Raw genomic sequence first — 22,206 nt, 5'->3', positions numbered from 1 at the left:
ATGCCTGGAGGCATATGCCCAGGCACCCACCAATTTTTAACAGAGGTGCTGGGCTCCCCTCAAGTTCTACGCGGCGTGCACGCATGCTGTGGAGCATGCTTGCATCACATGTGCATGCCACGGGGCATGCACACAACATGGCAACACATCCCCGTGACATGTGAGTGACATCCGCATGCCACGGGGTGTGTGGATGTGACACTCGCCGCCGTGATGTCATGTGGCCCCGGACACTCTGTTGCGGGGTCAAGGTGGCGCACCTGCCTGAAGGACACCATGGAAACCGTCTCATTAGGGATGGGGAGAAGTTTATTTCAGCTCACATTTAAAGGTGAACTTTGCTAACTTGCGCTTTCCAAAACATTATGCAAATAGAAACACAGCTGTCCTTTGAAATTTGTACCTCTCCGAATTTTGCGATGCAGTTTCTTCTAGCGAAGTGATCTGTACAAAAATGCACAGGCCAGCGCAAAGTGTGCATTTAAAGTGAAAATAAGGTACCAAAGATGCATGAAGCTAGAGAATGTTGCTTTGCAGAAATGTATACATTAGGGGAAACTGCATGCAAAGGGGTGCATTAGGAGAATTTTGCACTAAAATGCTGACGATGAGGACTTTAACAAAAACTGGCCTAGGCCCCTTCCCCTTCTTCTCATAGCCTGTTCTTTCCTTCATCCACCACTATCTACTGACAATTCTACTGACTATCTACAATACAATTCATTCAATGTTTAATGAGCGAATATTTCTCTGAATAGAGTTTTCTGAGAAAAATATTGTTGGACAATTTCATTCTCTCTGTGTGTGTCTGCCCTCCCCTCCCCAGAATATTTGGTGAAATATACAAATTGCTTAGAGAATTCTTGGAGGCCCTTTTAGCAAATCCTTCTAAAGATGAACTAGTTGAAGCCTGCCCCTAGTCTTCCCTAACTCACCCAGCTTTGACCAATCTCTCCTCATAGCACAGGAGTAACCTCCCACTTTATACTTCTTTAACCTGTTCCATATAACCTCTCAGGTGATTTTTCTTTTAAAGCGTAGTGCTCCCAGAGATTTAGAATAAGAAACTTACCCTGGGTTGAGAAATGATTTAACAGCCGTGTCCTGAATTTCCACAGGCTATGAAGTCAAGTGGGTCTCATGATACATTCATTACATCTGAGAGAGAAGGCAGATAAACACTGGCAGTAAATAACTAAAAGAGCCATTTAATTGGAGACATCCAATACCTTGGCGCAGAACAATCGTTTGTCAGGTTTGGCTGCTGAAAAATATGGAGTGTCCTTTTGGAAATCCGTGTGCAAGTTACAACAGTGATTGCCACGGAGGCCGGAGATTTCAGAATTAAACTTGTGAAGAAGAAGAAGAGTTTGGATTTGATATCCCACCTTTCACTCCCCTTAAGGAGTCTCAAAGCGGCTAACATTCTCCTTTTCCCATCCTCCCCCACAACAAACACTCTGTGAGGTGAGTGGGGCTGAGAGACTTCAAAGAAGTGTGACTAGCCCAAGGTCACCCAGCAGCCGCATGTGGAGGAGTGGAGACGCGAACCCTGTTCCCCAGATTATGAGACTACCACTCTTAACCACAACACCACACTGGCTCTCATGATTTCTGGTCTAGAAATCATGATGCATGATTTCTGGGTTACAGAGTTCTAGAAATACAAGATGGGTGACACCTGGCTTGAGAGCAGTACATGTGAAAAGGATCTAGGAGTCTTGGTTGACCACAAACTTGACATGAGCCAACAGTGTGACGCAGCAGCTAAAAAAGCCAATGCAATTCTGGGCTGCATCAATAGGAGTATAGCATCTAGATCAAGGGAAGTAATAGTGCCACTGTATTCTGCTCTGGTCAGACCTCACCTGGAGTACTGTGTCCAGTTCTGGGCACCACAGTTCAAGAAGGACACGGACAAACTGGAACGTGTCCAGAGGAGGGCAACCAGAATGGTCAAAGGCCTGGAAACGATGCCTTATGAGGAACATCTAAGGGAGCTGGGCATGTTTAGCCTTGAGAAGAGGAGGTTAAGGGGTGATATGATAGCCATGTTCAAATATATAAAAGGATGTCACATAGAGGAGGGAGAAAGGTTGTTTTCTGCTGCTCCAGAGAAGCGGACACGGAGCAATGGTTCCAAACTACAAGAAAGAAGATTCCACCTAAACATTAGGAAGAACTTCCTGACAGTAAGAGCTGTTCGACAGTGGAATTTGCTGCCAAGGAGTGTGGTGGAGTCTCCTTCTTTGGAGGTCTTTAAGCAGAGGCTTGACAACCATATGTCAGGAGTGCTCTGATGGTGTTTCCTGCTTGGCAGGGGGTTGGAATCGATGGCCCTTGTGGTCTCTTCCAACTCTATGATTCTATGAGAACCATGACACAGACATATTAACTAGTAAAACCTTGTTCTCACTTTTTAATCCACTGAATGAGTGCAGTGAGGAAGACGAGGAGCCTGCCTACTGGTCATGGTACCTGCCCTCTGCACATTTAGTTGGACAATTAGCCACTCAGCTGTTAAGCATGAAGGATCCATGCTCACAACCACACCAGACAGTTCTGTACATGTAAAGCCCATTCTTTGGCTCCCCAAAGAATTATGGAAACTATAGTTTATCAGGGGGTGTTGAGAATTATTAGGAAACCCCTACTTTCCCCTCAGAGTTACAGTTCCTCTAAAGGAGGATTGGTTGGGAAACTACTCTGGGGATGGTAGCACTTTGAGGGGAATAGGGGTCCCCTGATAACTCTTGTTGTTGTTTAGTCGTTTAGTCGTGTCCGACTCTTCGTGACCCCATGGACCAGAGAACGCCAGGCACTCCTGTCCTCCACTGCCCCCCGCAGCTTGGTCAGACTCATGCTGGTAACCTCGAAAACACTATCCAACCATCTCGTCCTCTGTCGCCCCCTTCTCCTTGTGCCCTCCATCTTTCCCAACATCAGGGTCTTCTCCAGGGATTCTTCTCTTCTCATGAGGTGGCCAAAGTACTGGAGCCTCAGCTTCACAATCTGTCCTTCCAGTGAGCACTCAGGGCTGATTTCCTTCAGAATGGAGAGGTTTGATCTTCTTGCAGTCCATGGGACTCTCAAGAGTCTCCTCCAGCACCATAATTCAAAAGCATCAATTCTTCGGCGATCAGCCTTCTTTATGGTCCAGCTCTCACTTCCATACATCACTACTGGGAAAACCATAGCTTTAACTATACGGACCTTTGTTGGCAAGGTGATGTCTCTACTTCTCAAGATGCTGTCTAGGCCTGTCATTGCCCTTCTCCCAAGAAGCAGGCGTCTTTTAATTTCGTGGCTGCTGTCACCATCTGCAGTGATCATGGAGCCCAAGAAAGTAAAATCTCTCACTGCCTCCATTTCTTCCCCTTCTATTTGCCAGGAGGTGATGGGACCAGTAGCCATGATCTTCGTTTTTTTGATGTTGAGCTTCAGACCATATTTTGCACTCTCCTCTTTCACCCTCAATAAAAGGTTCTTTAATTCCTCCTCACTTTCTGCCATCAAGGTTGTGTCATCTGCATATCTAAGGTTGTTGATATTTCTTCCGGCAATCTTAATTCCGGCTAGGGATTCATCCAGCCCAGCCTTTCGCATGATGAATTCTGCATATAAGTTAAATAAGCAGGGAGACAAAATGCAGCCTTGTCGTACTCCTTTCCCAATTTTGAACCAGTCAGTTGTTCCATATCCAGTTCTAACTGTAGCTTCTTGTCCCACATAGAGATTTCTCAGGAGACAGATGAGGTGATCAGGCACTCCCATTTCTTTAAGAACTTGCCATAGTTTGCCATGGTCGACACAGTCAAAGGCTTTTGCATAGTCAATGAAGCAGAAGTAAATGTCTTCTGATAACTCTAAGCATCCTTAAAAAGCAGAGCTCCTAGAATTCTTAGAGGGAAGCCATGACTGTTTCTAGTGCTATGATACTGCTCTAAATACATAGTGTGAACGTGACCTATATTAGGATTTTAATCACCACACTGATTAAATGACTGGACCTTCTACCTTTGTGGCTTTTGTCCCTTATGTTCAGTACTATTTTTCTAGAAAAAGAGGTGGCAGAACTCACAACGAACACCTCTCTCGTTCTCTTAGGATGGCAATGGTGCCCAACTGAGAGGTGTCGGAACTGAGTTCTAGCGAGTTCCAGCTGAAAAAAAGGCCCTGCTTATGGTAAAGTAGCTGTGTTGACAAGGGTGTGTGTGCTTGTGTGTGTGCACGCTACACAAAAATCACGATGCGGGGAAAAACCATGAAACCAATCAATGCCTCTACATAGCTCCACCCTTATTTCAGACATTGTGATATATCAGAATATCACAGTGTTTAACTGGTGACATATGATGTTGTTGAAAACCAGATATTGCCCATACCTACTGTTCACTTCTACATAGTTTCCATCCTTATTTCAGTCTTCATGATATATCGGTATATTGTGATGCTGCCTGGCCCTAGTATCCAGACTCTGCCTCTCTTGGGAGAGCTGGATAGCCCCTGCTCTCTTCATGAGCTGAAGAATGCCATCAACTCTCAGGCATGTGGTAAAATCCCAGAACAGGATGAAATCTGAACAGAATTCCCGAAAGCTGTCTCTAGTTCATCCCTCATGATGGACCGCCATGGCCTTCTCTCGCAGTGTTTGCAGCAAGGATCAGAGCCACAATATATGTGCGACTCCGACACTGTGACAAGAACAAAGCTGACTGCCATGACTGTAACAACTACAGTGGGATCTCACTGTCGAGAACTGTGGGGGAAGCCCTCACCCGTGAAGTTCCCAACAGATTACAGTCACTCGCTGAAAGGGTCCATCCCAAGTCACAATGTGACTTTAGAGCTCAGAGGTCAACAGATGACATGATTTTCTCACTGAACCAGATGCAAGAGGAGTGATGCCCCTCATATACCACCTTCACAGACCTGAGAAAGGCCTTTGACCTCATTAGCTGAAAAGGACTCTTCGCATAGCTCACCTAAGCTTCACAAGATGATTCCATGAGAACATGCATGGCACCGTCCAGTAGGATGGCTCATTCTTGGCCTCCTCCCCTACAAAGAGTGGTGTGAAACAGGGCTGCCCCAACTCTCTGGGGCATATTCTTCTCCTGGTTGCTCTCATTGGCCTTCAGCTCGACTGAAGATAGTGTGTGCCTCCATTCAAGGAGTGACAGGAGTCTGTTCAACGTGCGCCAAGACGAAAGTGCAGCAGGTCCTTATCTGAGAAATGTCGTTTGCAGATGACACAGCCTTGACAGCGCACTCTGAAAAAAGCTCTTCTGAGACGCAGCAACTGTTCATTAATTTCAATTAGTGTACTCTGGGCACAGCTTAGTTGGAGACAGCCCTCTATTTGGATCCAGTGGGGTGCCATTTTGAGTCAAGATGGCCGACTGAGCCTCCCATAACCATTGATTTCGAAACAGCAACGATACTTTGGTTTCTTGGAATTTCCTAGCAATGCTTCTAGAAACATTTTTTTTAAAAAAAGAGAACAAAATACTTCAAAAAATCCAGACCCATCTATATATGGGGGAAAGCATTAAACACCTCCTGGCTCTTTGCCACATCTCTGATAGAAATCAGATCACTTTGTCTCTACTTTAAAATAGTCAGGAAATATAATCACGGATCTGTTTTTGCCCCTTGGCTCTCTCTCTTTATCTTTAAATTTAAACATGGAAAGGACCCCTTGGATGCAATTTTTGGCTATCTTTGACAAATTGGCCATTAAAATCCTATTAATGTGGTAGATAGAAATACGGGTGGTGGTGGCAAGGGGGCATTTTTCTTGGTGCAAGTCAGACGCCAGACTGCCTTCCGTTCCTTGGTGTGGATTCAGCAGAGAAATACATAAAAACCTTCTTGATGTAGGAAGGAGTCACTCTCAAGTACCCTCTTTTTCCATCCCTTCCCTAATAGTAGCAATTACTGAGCACTGAGTCTCGGAGACAGCTGAGACTTGTACACTTTACTCCTTGGCGCGATGCCAACGTCTGAAGAAAATTACAAGTCTCTCCCTCCCCCCCCCAAAGCTTCCTGTAGCATAAACAAAACTAAATGAGGCATATCAACAACACCACAAAAAAGAGCGATCGGGCAGGAGGGGTGCTCAAATTGCTGCTGCTTCCATTGGTCAAAGACCAGATAGGTATTGATAGTCTAAGATTCCAAGGCAGGGATTAGATACCTTTGGCTCTCTGGATACTGTTGGACTCCAACTCCTGTGACCCCCAAGACAGCATCACTAATGGTCAGGACTGATGGGACTTAGAGTAGAACAATGCCTGGGTGTCTCCCAGGTTCCCCACACCAGTCTTAAGGAATGCCCAGAGCAGTTTCCCAAACTTCTGGACTGCTGCAATGTGCTCTACGTGGAGTTACTTTTGAAGGTAACCCGGAAACTACAACTAATCCAGAATGTGGCAGCTAGACTGGTGACTGGGGGTGGCTGCCGGGACCACTTAACACCAGTCCTGAAAGACCTACATTGGCTTCCAGTATGTTTCTGAGCATAATTCAAAGTGTGGTGCTGACCCTTAAAGCCCTAAACAGCCTTGGCCCTATATACCTGAAGGAGCGTCTCCACCCCCATCGTTCAGCCCAGACACTGAGGTCCAGCTCCAAAGGCTTTCTGGCGGTTCAATCACTGCGAGGAGTGAGGTTACAGGAGACCAGAACGCCCTCCCATCAGATGTCAAGGAAATAAACAACTATCTGAGGTTTAGAAGACACCTGACGGCAGCCCTGATTAGGGAAGTTTTTAATGTTTGATGTTTTATTGTGTTTTTAATATTCTGTTGGGAGCCACCCAGAGTGGCTGGGGAAACCCAGATAGATGGGTGGGGTATAAGTAATAAATTGTTGTTGTTGTTGTTGTTGTTGTTGTTGTTGTTGTTGTTGTTACAGTGGTACCTCGGGTTACAGACGCCTCAGGTTACAGATGCTTCAGGTTACAGATTCCGCTAACCCAGAAATAGTACCTCAGATTAAGAACTTTGCTTCAGGATGAGAACAGAAATTGTGCGGCGGCAGCAGGAGGCCCCATTAGCTAAAGTGGTACCTCAGGTGAAGAACAGTTTCAGGTTAAGAATGCACCTCCAGAACGAATTAAGTTCTTAACTTATTATTACGTCTCAGCCTAACCTATCCCACGGGGTTGTTTGGGGGGGTTAAATGAGTGGGGAGAACCATACATGCCACCTTGAACTTCTTGGAGAAGAAGGTGTGATATAAAGGCACATCATAATCATAACGCTATCAGTGGCTGCTGTTATGATGGCGCCACATTGGCTGCCTCCGAACTGTTAGTTCAAAAAGTGAAACAAAAATGGCTTCTAGAGGCTGTAATAGGCTTTGTCTCTGCTGACACACCAGAGCAGGATGGGTCCGGTGCTCTCTCCAAAACCAAAGTGAGTTCGCCTCTGAATGAGACGAAGAAAGAGAGGCATGCTCGCACCCTCCCAAGGCTAGTGAGGGATCGCTGTTTCTCCTTTTCCTCCTCCAGATAAAATTTGTGCCGCTCGCATGAGACCAAGATGGAAGTGAACTGGCGAGCGAGTCGGTTGCCTAGCAGCAAGCTATGGCACGGTCTCTCTGCCCATCACCTTTGCTCCCACAGAACAGGCCCCGAGCCAGCCCCTCAGGGAATACTTGGGGACCAGGCATTTGATCAAATTAAAACCTCATTAAAGACCCAGATTCCAAATCTGTAAATCTCTTGATTAAAGAATTAATTGATTAAGCACACTGATGAATCGATAAATGCTTTCAGCCCTGCTTGTCTTTCAGCAAATTACCACAGAAAGTTGGCAGAGGAATAAAGCTGCTTTAAGAATGTAATTGGTCATGTTTTCAGAGTGAACTGGATAACCTTTTGAGGCTTCCCACAGCGCTCTAAAGTGCCTGCAATTCACGGACATCCTTCCTCCTCCTCTGGAATAATTGGGCTGCTTTTTGCATTTTTTGGGTAGGGTTTGGGAAGCAGGTGGTACATATCTGTGGGTGAAAGCACTTCCTGAGTGAATTATAGAAGAGCAGGATGCAAGAGCAAAAAAGTCCTTGCCCCCAGGCGTACAGTCTAAAAGACGTGAAGTGAAGGGAAAAAGGCATGGGGAGGGAAGAGGAAGAAAGCAAACTCATGCACCCATTCTTAAAGTTAAATAGCACTTCTTATAGCTATTGTTTTGCCCTTCTGAGAAAGGAGTACAAAGAGACATGTAGTTTCTTTCACTTTACCCTGTGGGGTAGGTAAGGCGGGGGGGGGGGGGGGAGGGTATCAGGGTGACACCCCAGGTACTCCTATGGGTGAGGCCCAGGGAGGGAGCAGTTCCTCTAGGGGTTTGAAGAATGGAACTTGAAATATACTCGGAGTCGAGAGTGGATTTATGCTCTTTATTCAGCTTATAGTGGTGAGGAGGAATGGAAGTTCCCCCAGAATGTCTGCTTTATATACATTATTTACATAATGGGCCTCACGTGATTGGCTAATTCCGGGATTCTCTTGTAAGCCAATCAGGTTGCGGATTCACTTCCACGTGGAGCTGGATTGGGTGGCTCCTGTGGACCAATCAGACTGCTGCATTCTGGGTCCTATTGTTCTAGGACCAATCAGACTGCTGCATTCTGAATCCTGTTGGACTCAGTACATAACAGAATTCTGTGCTGAAAAACTGAGTAGGTTCTCTTTACCTGGAGTTGCTTCTAGGCAATCTGTTTTTTGTTTGTTTGTTTGTTTTGTTTTGAGCATTCATTCTGATTCGTTTGCGGGGAAGTTAGATTAGGCTGTGTTAACGTCAGTGCTTCTCCACACTTTCCAGTGCATTTTCCTGTCTTATCACACACACAAAAAAATCAGATCTTAGGGAGTGGAGAAATGGTTTGTTGGGCAAGACCAGGGGCAGGCAACCTAAGGCCCATGGACCACAAGCGGCCCATGGGGGTCATTTAACCGGCCCCTCGAGCTGCCCCCAAACTGAGCCGCCCACTTGGCGAGTCCCCACGCGCTGTGCTAAACCGGCGCAGTGCGGCACGGGGACTCGCTTTTGCAGCGCTGGAAATCTCGTCTGCGCAGACGCCGGAAATCACGGGCACGTGCGCTCTGCTTGAGTGAACCGGCCTGGGCAAGGTAAACCTTGCCGACCCTTGGGCAAGACCTTCTTGTATTTGACTGAATCCCACCTGAAAATGATGACATTCTGGAAGCCCTGACTATGTTCCTGTCTCAGAAAGGGCCTTATAATAATAATAATAATAATTTATTATTTGTATCCCGCCCATCTGGCTGGGTTTCCCCAGCCACTCTGGGCGGCTTCCAACAAAGATTAAAAATACATTAAAATGTCACATGTTAAAAACTTCCCTGTTTTCTAAATGTCAGGTAGTTGTTTATCTCTTTGACATCTGATGGGAGGGCGTTCCACAGGGCGGGTGCAACTACCGAGAAGGCCCTCTGTCTGGCTCCCTGTAACTTGGCTTCTCGCAGTGAGGGAACCGCCAGAAGGACCTCGGAGCTGGACCTCGGCATCTGGGCAGAACGATGGGGGTGGAGACGCTCCTTCAGGTATACTGGGCCACGGCCGTTTAGTTAGTGGGTTGTCAGCACGCTTTGTCCTCTACTACTCTCCTGGCTCCAAGCATGTGCTTGGCTCCTAGATGCTCCTTGCTTGTTCTCCGTCACCTTAAATAGCTCAGCGCCTCTTGCAGATGCTTCCAAGCATCTGGATATTACATCTGGTTCCTGCTCACCTTGGCTTCACTACGATGCTCCATCACTGCTACGGAGCCAAGTCAAACCTAATTTGATTGGCTGCTTTTGCAAGAGTTGTGTGGGCTCTACAGGCCTCAGTTTGTGTGGGGGGACCTCTAGAGGCAGAAAGGGAGCTGGAAAAAGGAGAGAAAGGGCTGGAAGAATATGTGTGTGAGAGAGAGGAGGGAGGAGAGTTGGATTCAGCACAGGTGTTAGAGAGTTGGACATAGCAAGAAGTCAGAAATTCACAATATCTTTAGCCCATGGCTCAATCTGTGAATCAGAGGTTAGAACGGAAAAAAAACGAGCGTTTGCCCTGGGCAGAAACAATGCGCCTTGCAGGAAAATGTTCATCCAAGTTGTTTTGTTATTTATTTTATGGTGATGGTCTTTGGCTCTGAATTTCTAAATGATTTTGTAGCTGAAATGTAGAAATTCAATGCCAATAACGGCAAATGTCTACAAAATGTTGTACCATTCTCTGCCAAGAAATATTTCAAACTGAAAGGAGGGTGAATGTGACCATTCCTCTTTATTAGTTAAGTCTGGCTTGTATAAAAGCTAGTGTGCTGGACAAGGGCTAGGGTTGTTGTTGTTGTTGTTTAGTCGTTTAGTCGTGTCCGACTCTTCGTGACCCCATGGACCAGAGAACGACAGGCACTCCTGTCCTCCACTGCCCCCCGCAGCTTGGTCAGACTCATGCTGGTAACCTCGAAAACACTATCCAACCATCTCGTCCTCTGTCGTCCCCTTCTCCTTGTGCTCTCCATCTTTCCCAACATCAGGGTCTTCTCCAGGGAGTCTTCTCTTCTCATGAGGTGGCCAAAGTACTGGAGCCTCAGCTTCACAATCTGTCCTTCCAGTGAGCACTCAGGGCTGATTTCCTTCAGAATGGAGAGGTTTGATCTTCTTGCAGTCCATGGGACTCTCAAGGGTCTCCTCCAGCACCATCATTCAAAAGCATCAATTCTTCCGCAATGAGCCTTCTTTATGGTCCAGCTCTCACTTCCATACATCACTACTGGGAAAACCATAGCTTTAACTATACGGACCTTTGTTGGCAAGGTGATGTCTCTACTTCTCAAGATGCTGTCTAGGCCTGTCATATTTTCAGTAGGGATGGAGGGTTTTTAATAATAATAATAATAATAATAATAATAATAATAATAATAATAGTTTGGTTTGTATTTTAATGGAAAGTTTCCTAATTGGCACTAAACAGTGTGCAAAGCAAAAGTCATATTTACTTTGGAATTCACACTTTTCGGAATTTTGCAAGGCAGCTTTCCAGTATGTGTACAAAAATGTTTTTCTTAGCAGGGAGAGAAAGCTCATTTAAAAAATCAACATTAAAAATAGCATTATATATACACACAGCTTTATTTCGGCCCATAGACCGCATTATATAATATGTGCATTTAAAAGTATGGTAGCTGGTAGCTCGGTTTCCCACAATGCAGTGCTCCATTGGGTGGCATTGTGGGAAATGTAGTTGGAGGCTCCCACAAGCTGTGACTGCCATCACTACCAGGGTAACATCTGAGATGACCCATCCAGAGTATTCTTTGCCACAACCCTCTCACACCTTGAGCTGTCCTAAACGGCAACATGGAGACAAAATTTCCAAATTGAGCCCTGCTTAGGACTAAAAAGGAGGTGGAGAAAAAGGCTGACTCCTTCCATAAGAACCCAGGATTAAAAATACCTAATTACATAGTGATGTATAATTACTGGCAGTGTCTGCAAAGTGTGTGCGTTCAGAGGAGGAGTAAACTGCACCTGTTGGCTGGGGTATAAAAATAACTGTTTTGACTAGAAAAGAGATAAATCTGGATGGAAGAGGAGGATGTAATTCTGAATGTAATTTGGTTAGCAAAGGATAAAGCTTACAAGTGCTAAGGCTTCATTTAGCAATCATCAGAGGCACATACTTGGCTCCGAGTTCCAGTGAATTAACAACAGCGCTACACACACACACACACACACACACACACAGAGAGAGAGAGAGAGAGAGAGAGAGAGAACGTTTTGTTCCAGAAAGAAATGAGCAAATCAAATGGTCACAGACTTGTAATTACTGATGAGAGAGAAATAAGCTGGTTAAGATGTTGGAAAGGTAAAAGTGGGCTGTTGTGTACATTTTGGGAGGAGGGAAGAAATGTGATTGAGAAAACGTTTTAAGCCCCGCTGATTCGCCAAAGGCAAACTGCTTAAAAAATGCTTCCTTATTTGGTATGAATTTGCACCTTCGCAGCACTTCAACTTCTGCAAAGGGCTTTCTCTGCTACTATACCCATTCTACAGACAGGAATTTGAGGCTGAGAGATCCTGAATAACCCAAGTGACCACAGACCTCCCACATCACAGCTTGGCCCTCAGTATGTAGGAGGATCATCACAGCTGGCTGCAGGATGTCTGTACAAAACCCAGTTCAAACACAGACTCAATACCTGGCTTTGCGATATCCGTTCTTTCATTTCTCCCAACTAACTTCTCAAGGGCTGAAATGGCGCCATTATGATTCCAAGATTGCATCGCTCATTGCAACGATGTGCATTTATATCTTTCCCTTCTTATGTATTTTCTTCCTCTTATATGTTGTCCTATGCACTCCTAGGCATTATGAGGAGAGACTGGATCAGGATTGGGGAGAAATCTGATTCGATTTGCATTTAAGGGGAGGCCTACCTATTTTGCACTTCCCAGAACAATATGAGAGCCAAAACACGGATTCTCAGAATTTTGCAGTGCAGTGCTCCAGCAGAATAAGTGTTCAGAAATGTGTCTATCGGGCGAGAGTGTGGCTAAAAATGCACAGGTTAGTGAAAATGATGGGCATGAAAGCTGGAATGACACAAATGGGAATTCTATTGGCAGTGAGTTGCACTGGGCAAGTTACCACACCAAAGGCTCAGTCTCTGTAAAGGCTGACTGAAATCAGCCCTGTTTAGGGAAGCTTTAAATGTTTGATGCATTAAAGGTAAAGGTAAAGGTAAAGGTAAAGGTAAAGGTAAAGGTAAAGGTAAAGGTACCCCTGCCCGTACGGGCCAGTCTTGACAGACTCTGGGGTTGTGCGCCCATCTCACTTAAGAGGCCAGGGGCCAGCGCTGTCCGGAGACACTTCCGGGTCACGTGGCCAGCGTGACATCGCTGCTCTGGCGAGCCAGAGCCGCACACGGAAACGTCGTTTACCTTCCCGCTGGTAAGCGGTCCCTATTTATCTACTTGCACCCGGAGGTGCTTTCGAACTGCTAGGTTGGCAGGCGCTGGGACCGATCAGCGGGAGCGCACCCCGCCGCAGGGATTCGAACCGCCGACCTTTCGATCGGCAAGTCCTAGGCGCTGAGGCTTTAACCCACAGCGCCACATGCGTCCCTTGTTTGATGCATTACTGTATTTTAATATTTTGTTGGAAGCCACCAAGAGTGGCTGGGAAAGCCCAGCCAGATGGGTGGGGTATAAATAATATATTATTATTATTATTATTATTATTATTAGGCTTTTTGAATGAACACGAGATCCTTGAACCTATCCCAGAGGCAAGCTGACTATCTGCACTCCTCTTCCCCAAAAGAAGTAACGTGTTGCTACTTAGTAGTTTTTTCTGTCTTCTAACATCACACGGCCATTTGCAAAAGGGCTTTGCAATATGTAGCCATACGAGGACAAGCCATCGACAACAGCAGTTTTCAGTTTCAACCATTAGTTTAAAACCAACAGCAGCTTAAGAAAACAAAACAAAACTCCAGTCACACACAGCACATTTACCTGGGACGAAAACAACTTCAGCGTTCTCTTAAAAGCTAGCAGTAATGAGGCCCTGTGAACTTTGGGGCGTTCCAAAGGCACTAAAAAGGTTTGGTCCTCAGTATCCACCCATCTTGGGACGCGGGTGGCCCTGTGGGTTAAACCACAGAGCCTAGGACTTGCCGATCAGAAGGTCGGTGGTTCGAATCCCCGTGACAGAGTGAGCTCCCGTTGCCCGGTCCCTGCTCCTGCCAACCTAGCAGTTTGAAAGCACGCCAAAGTGCAAGTAGATAAATAGGTACTGCTCCGGTGGGAAGGTAAATGGCATTTCCATGCGCTGCTCTGGTTTGCCAGAAGCAGCTTAGTCATGCCGGCCACATGACCCGGAAGTTGTACGCCGGCTCCCTCAGCCAATAAAGCGAGATGAGTGCCGCAACCCCAGAGTCAGCCACGACGGGACCTAATGGTCAGGGGTCCCTTTACCTTTACCTTTTTATCCACCCATCTTAACAGCTTGTATTTGGTATCACCTCTCTCTCTCTCGCTAGAGAAGGGCCATAGCTCAGTGTTACAGCATCTGCTCAGCTTCAGTCCCCAACATCTTCAGGTAGGGCTGGAAGAGACTCCTGCCTGAAACCTTGCTTCCAATACAGTGTTGACAATACTGCACGTGGTCCAAGCACTGGTCTGACTTGACAGAAGATCTATGTTCCCTTGTCTCTGTCTTGAGTCAGCACCATTGTGGGCAACCACAGCGACGGCCAACTAGCACACATTGGAGAACTTTGCTACTATTGCTGTTGCCACCCATACTCTTGTAGTAAGCCATCTCACCTGCCTCTCTCCATATCTGGTGGTAAAAAGAGGAGTGTGGGGTGATTGTCCACTTGTATGGAGGACACCACGAACCTGGAGCTGGCCCTGGGTGCAGGTACCCGATGTGCACCTGGCTTCCAAACTGTCAGCCCACCTGGATGTGCTGAGTGGATTTCCTTCCGTGAAAACTTGCGATGGTGTGCGCTGATTTCTCTGAGTTTTCCTAGGCTCACTCATCGCTTGCTGTGACAATTCTTAGCGCATCAGAGTGCATGAAACCTCAGCTCACCTCTTTCCCTGCTGTCCTACAGCCCTATTTTTAGCCTGTTTACCGCACACTGTATATTAATCACTTCTGACAAACCACAATAGATTTGCCATCTCGGTCTTTCGCAATTCACACGCAGTCCCGGTGCGTGCGCATATTGAAATCTCCGGCGAGCTGCAGAATGGGAAGGAGTGAAACCTCGCACGCTGCCATTCATTTTTATTTCATAGGTTGCCTGGCAGGTGAGGTGATCTGGATATAATAGAGCTGCCACCTCAGCAGCAAAAACAAGTCTGCCAACTCCTGTTGAGCTGACGGCTTTGCTGTAGCCACATGCCTGCTCTTAAATCCAACAATTGCCCTAGGGAAGGTGTAGTACATCTGCTTGGCGTGCAGAAGGTCTCCGGTTCAGTCTCCAGCATCTCCAGGTAGGCCTGGGGAAGACTCCTGCCTGAAGTCCTCAGGAGCTGCTGCCAGTCAGTGTGGGGAATATTGACCTAGATGAACCTTTACGGCAGCTTACTATATTCCTATGAAACATATATTTCGATTCCATATTTTAGAGAGATTGTTGTTATCATCATCAATGTTAACTTGAAAAGGAAGTTTACAGAGCTTAAAAGAACCACCTGCAGAGACATGAACAGCAGTGATAAAATGGTAGGTTTTATGTATTTATTTTTAAATAAAACCCAAACCCATCAATTTCACTAATGTATAAGTAGCAGGAAAAGGTAAAGGTAAAGGTACCCCTGCCCGTACGGGCCAGTCTTGACAGACTCTAGGGTTGTGCGCTCATCTCACTCTATAGGCCAGGAGCCAGCACTGTCCGCAGACACTTCCGGGTCACGTGGCCAGCGTGACAAGCTGCATCTGGCGAGCCAGAGCCGCACACGGAAACACCGTTTACCTTCCCGCTAGTAAGCGGTCCCTATTTATCTACTTGCCCCCGGGAGTGCTTTCGAACTGCTAGGTTGGCAGGCTCTGGGACCGAGCAACGGGAGCGCACCCCGCCGCGGGGATTCGAACCGCCGACCATGCGATCGGCAAGTCCTAGGCGCTGAGGTTTTACCCACAGCGCCACCCGCGTCCCAAGTAGCAGGAATAGATACATAAATAAATAGCTCAGGAATTATCCACAAGGGCTAACGCAGGCTGCTCATCCTACAGAGTTAGCCTTCAAGTGTTTCCAGAATTAAAGTCCTGATATTAAATAACTGCACTATATGGAGACAGCTACGGCAACTTGGGGAGACCCAAATTCTCAATCTGCCCATTCTCCCCCAACTTCAACAATGCCCACTAATAGCAAAGCTGGGCTTTGAAGGAACTGAGGCTGTCGAAGAAGTTGCCTCTAAAGCACTAAAGAACTCAGAATTGTTTTCTGTTAAGGCACAGCAGTGGAGGATTTAACCCCCCCCCCCAAAAAAAAAACCTAGCAAGTTTTATTTAAGATTTTTAAAAATCCTGCATTGCTCTGCTTTAATTACAGGAAAGCTGCTCTTTGCAACCCTGCAGGCTGCTTTCTAGACAGCCTCGCGTTGAGAGGCCAGTAAAGCCTTTCGGAGGACAAAAACAAACATAGGAAAGAAAGACCAGCATTATGCTGTACATATTTCAAAAAACGAGTAACTAAGAATTTGATGCACCCTATAATGAATGAATGAATGAATGTGTGTGTGTGTGTGTGCGTGTGTGCTGTGGCAGTTGACAACATAAAATGCCTTACTTAGCTGTCTCTTAATTATTTTAAAGTAAGAAAGAGACATCAATTTCTTCTCCCTTCCCCATGAAGTATTATGGAGGAAAGTGAATCCCTTTTACTTTCTGCACAAAAACAACCCCTGGACCAATTTATCTGCAGTTTGGCAGGCTTAATCTATATGCGAGGGGCTCCTGTGCCTGTAAATTTCAGTCACTCTGGCCAAAGTTGGAGAAGGTCTAGCTATTTTTAATTCCCCATTACAGTGAATGGGAGAACAGATTCACTCCTCCTTTTACACAGAATGGCTCAGAATCTGAAACACAACTCAAAGCAGAGAGTTCACAGGGTGATTCAGAAACAGATTGGATGTTTGTTTTTTTAAGACACATTTGAAAAGTGGATCTGGGAGCATGTGTGTCCCTCTAGTTTTCAGCTTGTGAATCTGAGCATGGACACCTCATGCCTCTGTGACTTCCAAACTGGGCCTTGAGACCAGTAGTTTAGATCCTGTATAGACAGAGGGGGGAAATGAGTCGATAATACCAAAACTTTGAAGGCTTAGATGGCTTCTAGCTGCAGCCGACACTTGGAAATACGAATCCAGAGAGCGCGACAGAAAAGAATGCTTTTACCATATATCTTAGAGTAATTGCATAGCTACTGCTCAGAAGAAACCCAGCCAGAAATCACCTGTTGGTGACTAATTCTGATTTCGGCTGTGCCAAAGTAGACATGTGTGTATAATCAGAGTTCTTTTCTTTTGTCTTTTTTTAATTTTAGAATCAACCTTGTCCTATGTTAGGCAGCTGGAAGCGAGAGTAAGACAGCTGGAGGAGGAAAATCGCATGCTGCCCCAGGTGGGTGATTTCCTATTGCTAGGTATGCTAGCTCAGGTCCCTAGCTAGAATATTGGCACAGGCTCCTGTTGTTGGTGTTTGACCCCATCACGCTGAGTATCAAAGCCTTGATTGAGCAGTTGAGCTTGAATGAATCTGAATGTGTTTCATGAGACAGGTAGCCAATTTACTTGCCATCGGGGTTCGCTGGGGTCAGCATCCCAAGCAACAACAGGATCAGGGCCTCCAAGTTCATCAAGGAGGAAGCCTTGAGGCTGTTGAGGAGCCAGAGGTAGATGCTGTAGCCAAAGCAGACCAAAAATGTCTTAAGTGACAGGTTCAGGGTGCAGGTAGGTAGCCGTGTTGGTCTGCCATAGTCAAAACAAAATAAAAGAAAAAAAATTCCTTCCAGTAGCACCTTAAAGACCAACTAAGTTAGTTCTAGGTATGAGCTTTCGTGTGCATGCACACTTCTTCAGATACTTCTTCAGAGGTTCAGGGTGGAAAGAAGAGTTTGAGAAGGATCTCAGGTTGCAGGTCCTAGGGCTGATACTTTATAGAACTAGGTGGCACTCTGTGGGGTCCCTGGGTCACCTGACCAGTGCCGAGTCAGGTGGTATGGCTTGCAGTATTGCTGACATAATGTCTCTGGGTAACCCAGTATGGTCCACAGGGGAGAAAGAAATTGCGCCCAATTGGTAGGAGTCCTGATTTAAAAGTACATGTTGGATGATGGTTTCCTGTAATAGTGAACTCATGTGTGGTAAAGGGTGCCGGCAGAATTGGAGCCAACATGACAAGTCTTAAGCAAGACCCTTCCTTCTGCTGCAACAGAGCTACCCCCCTGGAAATGGATTGCACAGGAGACCTCCCATTGAGCCACAGTGCATAGTTGCATTATGGAATTTGCCACCACCATATGTAGCGATGCCACCAATGTAGACAAGCAGACTCACAGAGGATGAGGTCATTTGTGCTGGTCATGGAGGTCGCAACAGACTTCTGCGATGGAGCTCTCTCCTCCTCTCTGCTTTCCTGCAGTACCTCATGCTTCCTCAAGATCTGCTTCAGAGAACTGGAGAACCTCCTGGATCAGATTTTGAGAGTCTGCCCAGAGGGGAAGGGGAAGTCCCATCGCACGAGTGGAACTCCATGCATGCTATGTGGGACACAAGCCATGATAGCATCAGAGGCTCTGGAGGCAGTTTCTGGAGAACAACAGTGAGAGAGGGGGATTGTCTTCAAGTTCTGCTGGTGGACTTCCATAGGCATCTTGTTGACCACTGTGAGAACAGAAATCTGTTCTGGATGATCCTTTAGTTCAATCCAGCAGGCTTCTTCTTATGCTTTCACTGTCCCTTCTGTAATAACCCTTCCAGTTGTTTAGTGCAATGACTCATTCCTGTCTACCTTTTGGTACCCCTCTGATCACATCTGTGAAGAATGGACCTGCCTCCTTTGTAAAAGTGGACTTAGCAGCACGGTCCTTGGTTCCTCTGTAGGCGATTTCTCCCACGCTGGTATAAGGGAATGAGTGAAGCCTTTCCACCCACGTGGTTAACAACCAGATGATGTGGGCAACAGCAGCGCCACTGCTGCATGCAGATGACTTCACACATTCCCTTACTTGTGTGAGATCCACCGCCAAGAGAACAGCAAGTAAATATGCCAGGGGTGTTCGTCTGTCATATTCTTGAGGTGGTTGTGAAATGGTGGCAGCGGTAGTCCTTTTGAAGTGCAGCTTTCGGCACTTTGTGAGCTGAGCTAGGCTTGCTTTTAAGCACAAATCTCTCTTTCAAGAAAGCCGAAGCCTCCCATTCTAGCAATCAAATTTGCTCGCATCCTTTTGTTTTAATTTCTCATTAATGAACACCGTCAAGCACATGCGCTTGGGGTGTTTCAGATTAAATGCTTTCTCACGCTTTATCTCTGCCCCCCCCCTTCCCCAAGTGTTGCTACTTCGCTAGCAAAATCTCACTGGAGGCTCAAACCTGTGTTGTGGAATGAATTTTTGATTAAAAGAAGTCTAAAGTTACAAACGGCCGGCTTCAAGCGTTCATGGGTTTGTCGGTCTTCTTTTCCGTCTTCTTTCTAATCATATTCTATGGAGAGCTTTGGACGTTGGAGGATGTCTTCCAAAGCCCCATTGCAGTAATCCAAATTTCAGCTGTCATGGCACAAATAATTAGCACGATTCTCGAGCTTTCACTTCTAAGCGTTTTTAGGTGGGATTGGAGGGTGGGAAAAAGTGGAAGAAGAAACTCAAAATTTCCAGGAACAGTTTAAAGTTAAAAAAACAAACAAATCAGAGGCAGTAAATGTGGGAATGGTAGTGTTCCCTATACGGCCTAGGACCCTCGTACCTATGGGACCACCTCTCCTGGTATGCCCCAAGGAGGACCTTATGGTCTGTGAATAATAACAGCTTGGAGATCCTGGGCCTCAGGGAGATTAGCCTGGCCTCGACCAGGGCCAGGGCCTTTTCGGCTTTGGCCCCAGCCTGGTGGAACGCTCTGCCACAAGAAATCAAGGCCCTGCAGGATTTGACATCTTTCAGCAGGGCCTGCAAGACGGAGTTGTTCCGCCAGGCCGTTGGTTAGGGCTCAGCCTGACTCCCCTTCTCTTTTTGTATAAAAACTAGCATGAAAGAGGCCTCCCAGCATTCTCACATCCCCAATAAGAACAGCGTAAACAGTTGGGCCTGATGAGCATTTACTGTGCCCAACCCTAATCCTGCAGAAAGCCTTCTAATTAGAGTTTAATTTGATCCTGACTTGTTTTTAGGAGGTAATTTAATTATTGTTTGATTTTATACCAATGTTAAATATTAGATATTAGCTGCCCTGAGCCCAGTTTTAGCCAGGGAGGGCAGGTTACAAAATTATTATTATTATTATTATTATTATTATTATTATTATTATTAGCACTAAACTTCTTTTTAGAGGAAATTTCCTGACCTCTGCAGTTGGTGGCTAGCTGGCCTGCCATGTTATCATATTATTGTAGGAGGCATCGATCAGAATTTATTTTGAACCACCAATTTGAGTGCAAATGATCCCCAGGCCTGCAAAACAATAGGATGTAAAACGAGGAACATTCCTTCTGATGTAGCTTAACAGTTCACTTCAAGCTAAAAAGTTCATACAAAGGTTATGCAGACCCAGGCTAGAAACACGTGAGGAATGAGCTGTGAGTGAACTAAACCCACCTGACCATTTGAACATGTGAGAATCTTGGCAAGGAAGCTAGATATCCTCGCATGCTAGCTCAGGGTCAGGTCAGTGTCACCCACGAAAGCTGTAAAGCTGTCAACTAGGGAAGTATGTTATCTCTTGGCAAAGGATCTAAGAGGAATGATGGAAGCCATGCCAAAAAAACTGGCATCATATACTTGCAGCATGTGCATCTTCTGTCATAAATCATATCAGAACGGTTGTTTTAATTGCTCCTATGTCATAGATGGCAGATTTTTGACGAATTGGGGCTTCCCACATCATATACGGCTTCTCTCTTGACCAATAAGAAATTTCCGTGTCTTCCCGGTGAAGGAAGAGGGAGAGTGACAACAGGCTATAAAAGCCTGGACCAAGCTGTATACTTGGCCTCAGTTCACCTGAGTTATGAAATAAAGGTGATTTTCCTCGAACTCTTATTTGTCTGTGGTTTATCAGGATATCCTTGCTTACTTCGTTATTACATTGGTACCTCCGGTTACGTACTTAATTTTTTTTGGAGGTCCGTTCTTAACCTGAAATTGTTCTTAATCTGAAGTGCCACTTTAGCTAATGGGGCCTCCTGCCGCTGCCATGCCACCTCTGCACGATTTCTGTTCTCAAACTGAAGCAAAGTTCTTAACCCGAGGTACTATTTCTGGGTTAGCGGAGTCTGTAACCTGAAGCGTATGTAACCCAAGCTACCACTGTATTACATCAACATTGGTGAATTGTTAACCTCCTTCTAAATGCACCACTGGACAATGACCGACTGACAGCTGAGCCACTGCTGCTTACAGACAAGTGGAAGGAGAGGGGTGAGACAGCTGGACAGTTGGTGCAGTGCAGAAGCCCAACCCATCTCTCTTGCCAGTACATTTGCAGCTTGCATATCTTGCAGCCAGTGTGGTGTAGTGGTTAAGAGCAGTGGACTTGTAATCTGGTGAACCAGGTTCACTTCCCTGCTCCTCCACATGCAGCTGCTGGGTGACCTTGGGCTAGTTACACTTCTCTCAGCTTCACTCACCTCACAGAGTGTTTCTTGTGGGGGAGGAAGGAAAAGGAGATTGTTAGCTGCTTTGAGACTCCTTAAAGGTAAAGGTAAAGGGACCACTGACCATAAGGTCCAGTCGTGGCCAACTCTGGGGTTGCGGCGCTCATCTCGCTTTACTGGCCGAGGGAGCCGGCATACAGCTTCTGGGTCATGTGGCCAGCATGACTAAGCCGCTTCTGGCGAACCAGAGCAGCACACAGAAACGCTGTTTACCTTCCCACCGGAGCGGTACCTATTTATCTACTTGCACTTTGAGGTGCTTTCAAACTGCTAGGTTGGCAGGAGCAGGGACCGAGCAATGGGAGCTCACCCTGTTGCAGGGATTCGAACTGCTGACCTTCTGATCGGCAAGGCCTAGGCTCTGTGGTTTAACCTACAGCACCACTTGCGTCCCATCTTGAGACTACCTAGGGTAGTGATAAAGCGGGATATCAAATCCAAACAACTCCTCCTCCTCCTCCTCCTCCTCTTCTTCTCTAGGGCAGTTTGTAAAAAAACTTTTTTTTAAAATGCCTACTCCAAAGGTCTTATCTTACTACACTATGGATTATATAGCTATATTTGAAATTTCATGCATATCAGTTAATGTCTTGACCCTGCTCCATGAAAATAACTGTTTACTTAGCCGTTTTCACGCATTGGGTGTTCAGTAGGGCGGTTCGTAAAAAAACTTTTTTGGGGGGAAAATGCCTGCTCCAAATGTCTTATCTTACTACACTAGGGATTATATAGCTATGTCTGAAATTCATGCATATCAGTTAATATCTTGACCCTCCTCCATGAAAATAACTGTTTACTTGGCCGTTTTCCT

At 46.1% G+C, this 22,206-nt stretch overlaps 1 protein-coding gene across 6 annotated transcripts in view; it reads left to right on the top strand.

The window, feature by feature from the left end:
• CCDC85A (coiled-coil domain containing 85A) overlaps positions 1-22,206 on the top strand; it is a 164,725-nt gene that overhangs the window by 108,498 nt on the left and 34,021 nt on the right. For 3 of the 6 annotated variants that reach the window (XR_013836572.1, XM_079968807.1, XM_079968806.1), the window contains exon 3: positions 17,074-17,150. The exons of the other annotated variants lie outside the window; for them this stretch is intronic. Coding sequence is in view for 2 of the 3 variants with exons in the window: in XM_079968807.1 (XP_079824933.1) it covers positions 17,074-17,150 (77 nt within the window). In the remaining variant the exon portion in view is untranslated. The remainder of the gene's footprint in view (positions 1-17,073; positions 17,151-22,206) is intronic. 6 annotated transcript variants of the gene reach the window in all.

This window comes from Podarcis cretensis (assembly GCF_951804945.1).
Source record: "Podarcis cretensis genome assembly, chromosome: 3".
NCBI classification, from domain to species: Eukaryota; Metazoa; Chordata; class Lepidosauria; order Squamata; family Lacertidae; genus Podarcis; species Podarcis cretensis.
Note: the sequence above shows the minus strand (reverse complement) of the source record. Positions and strands in the feature narration are given on the sequence as shown.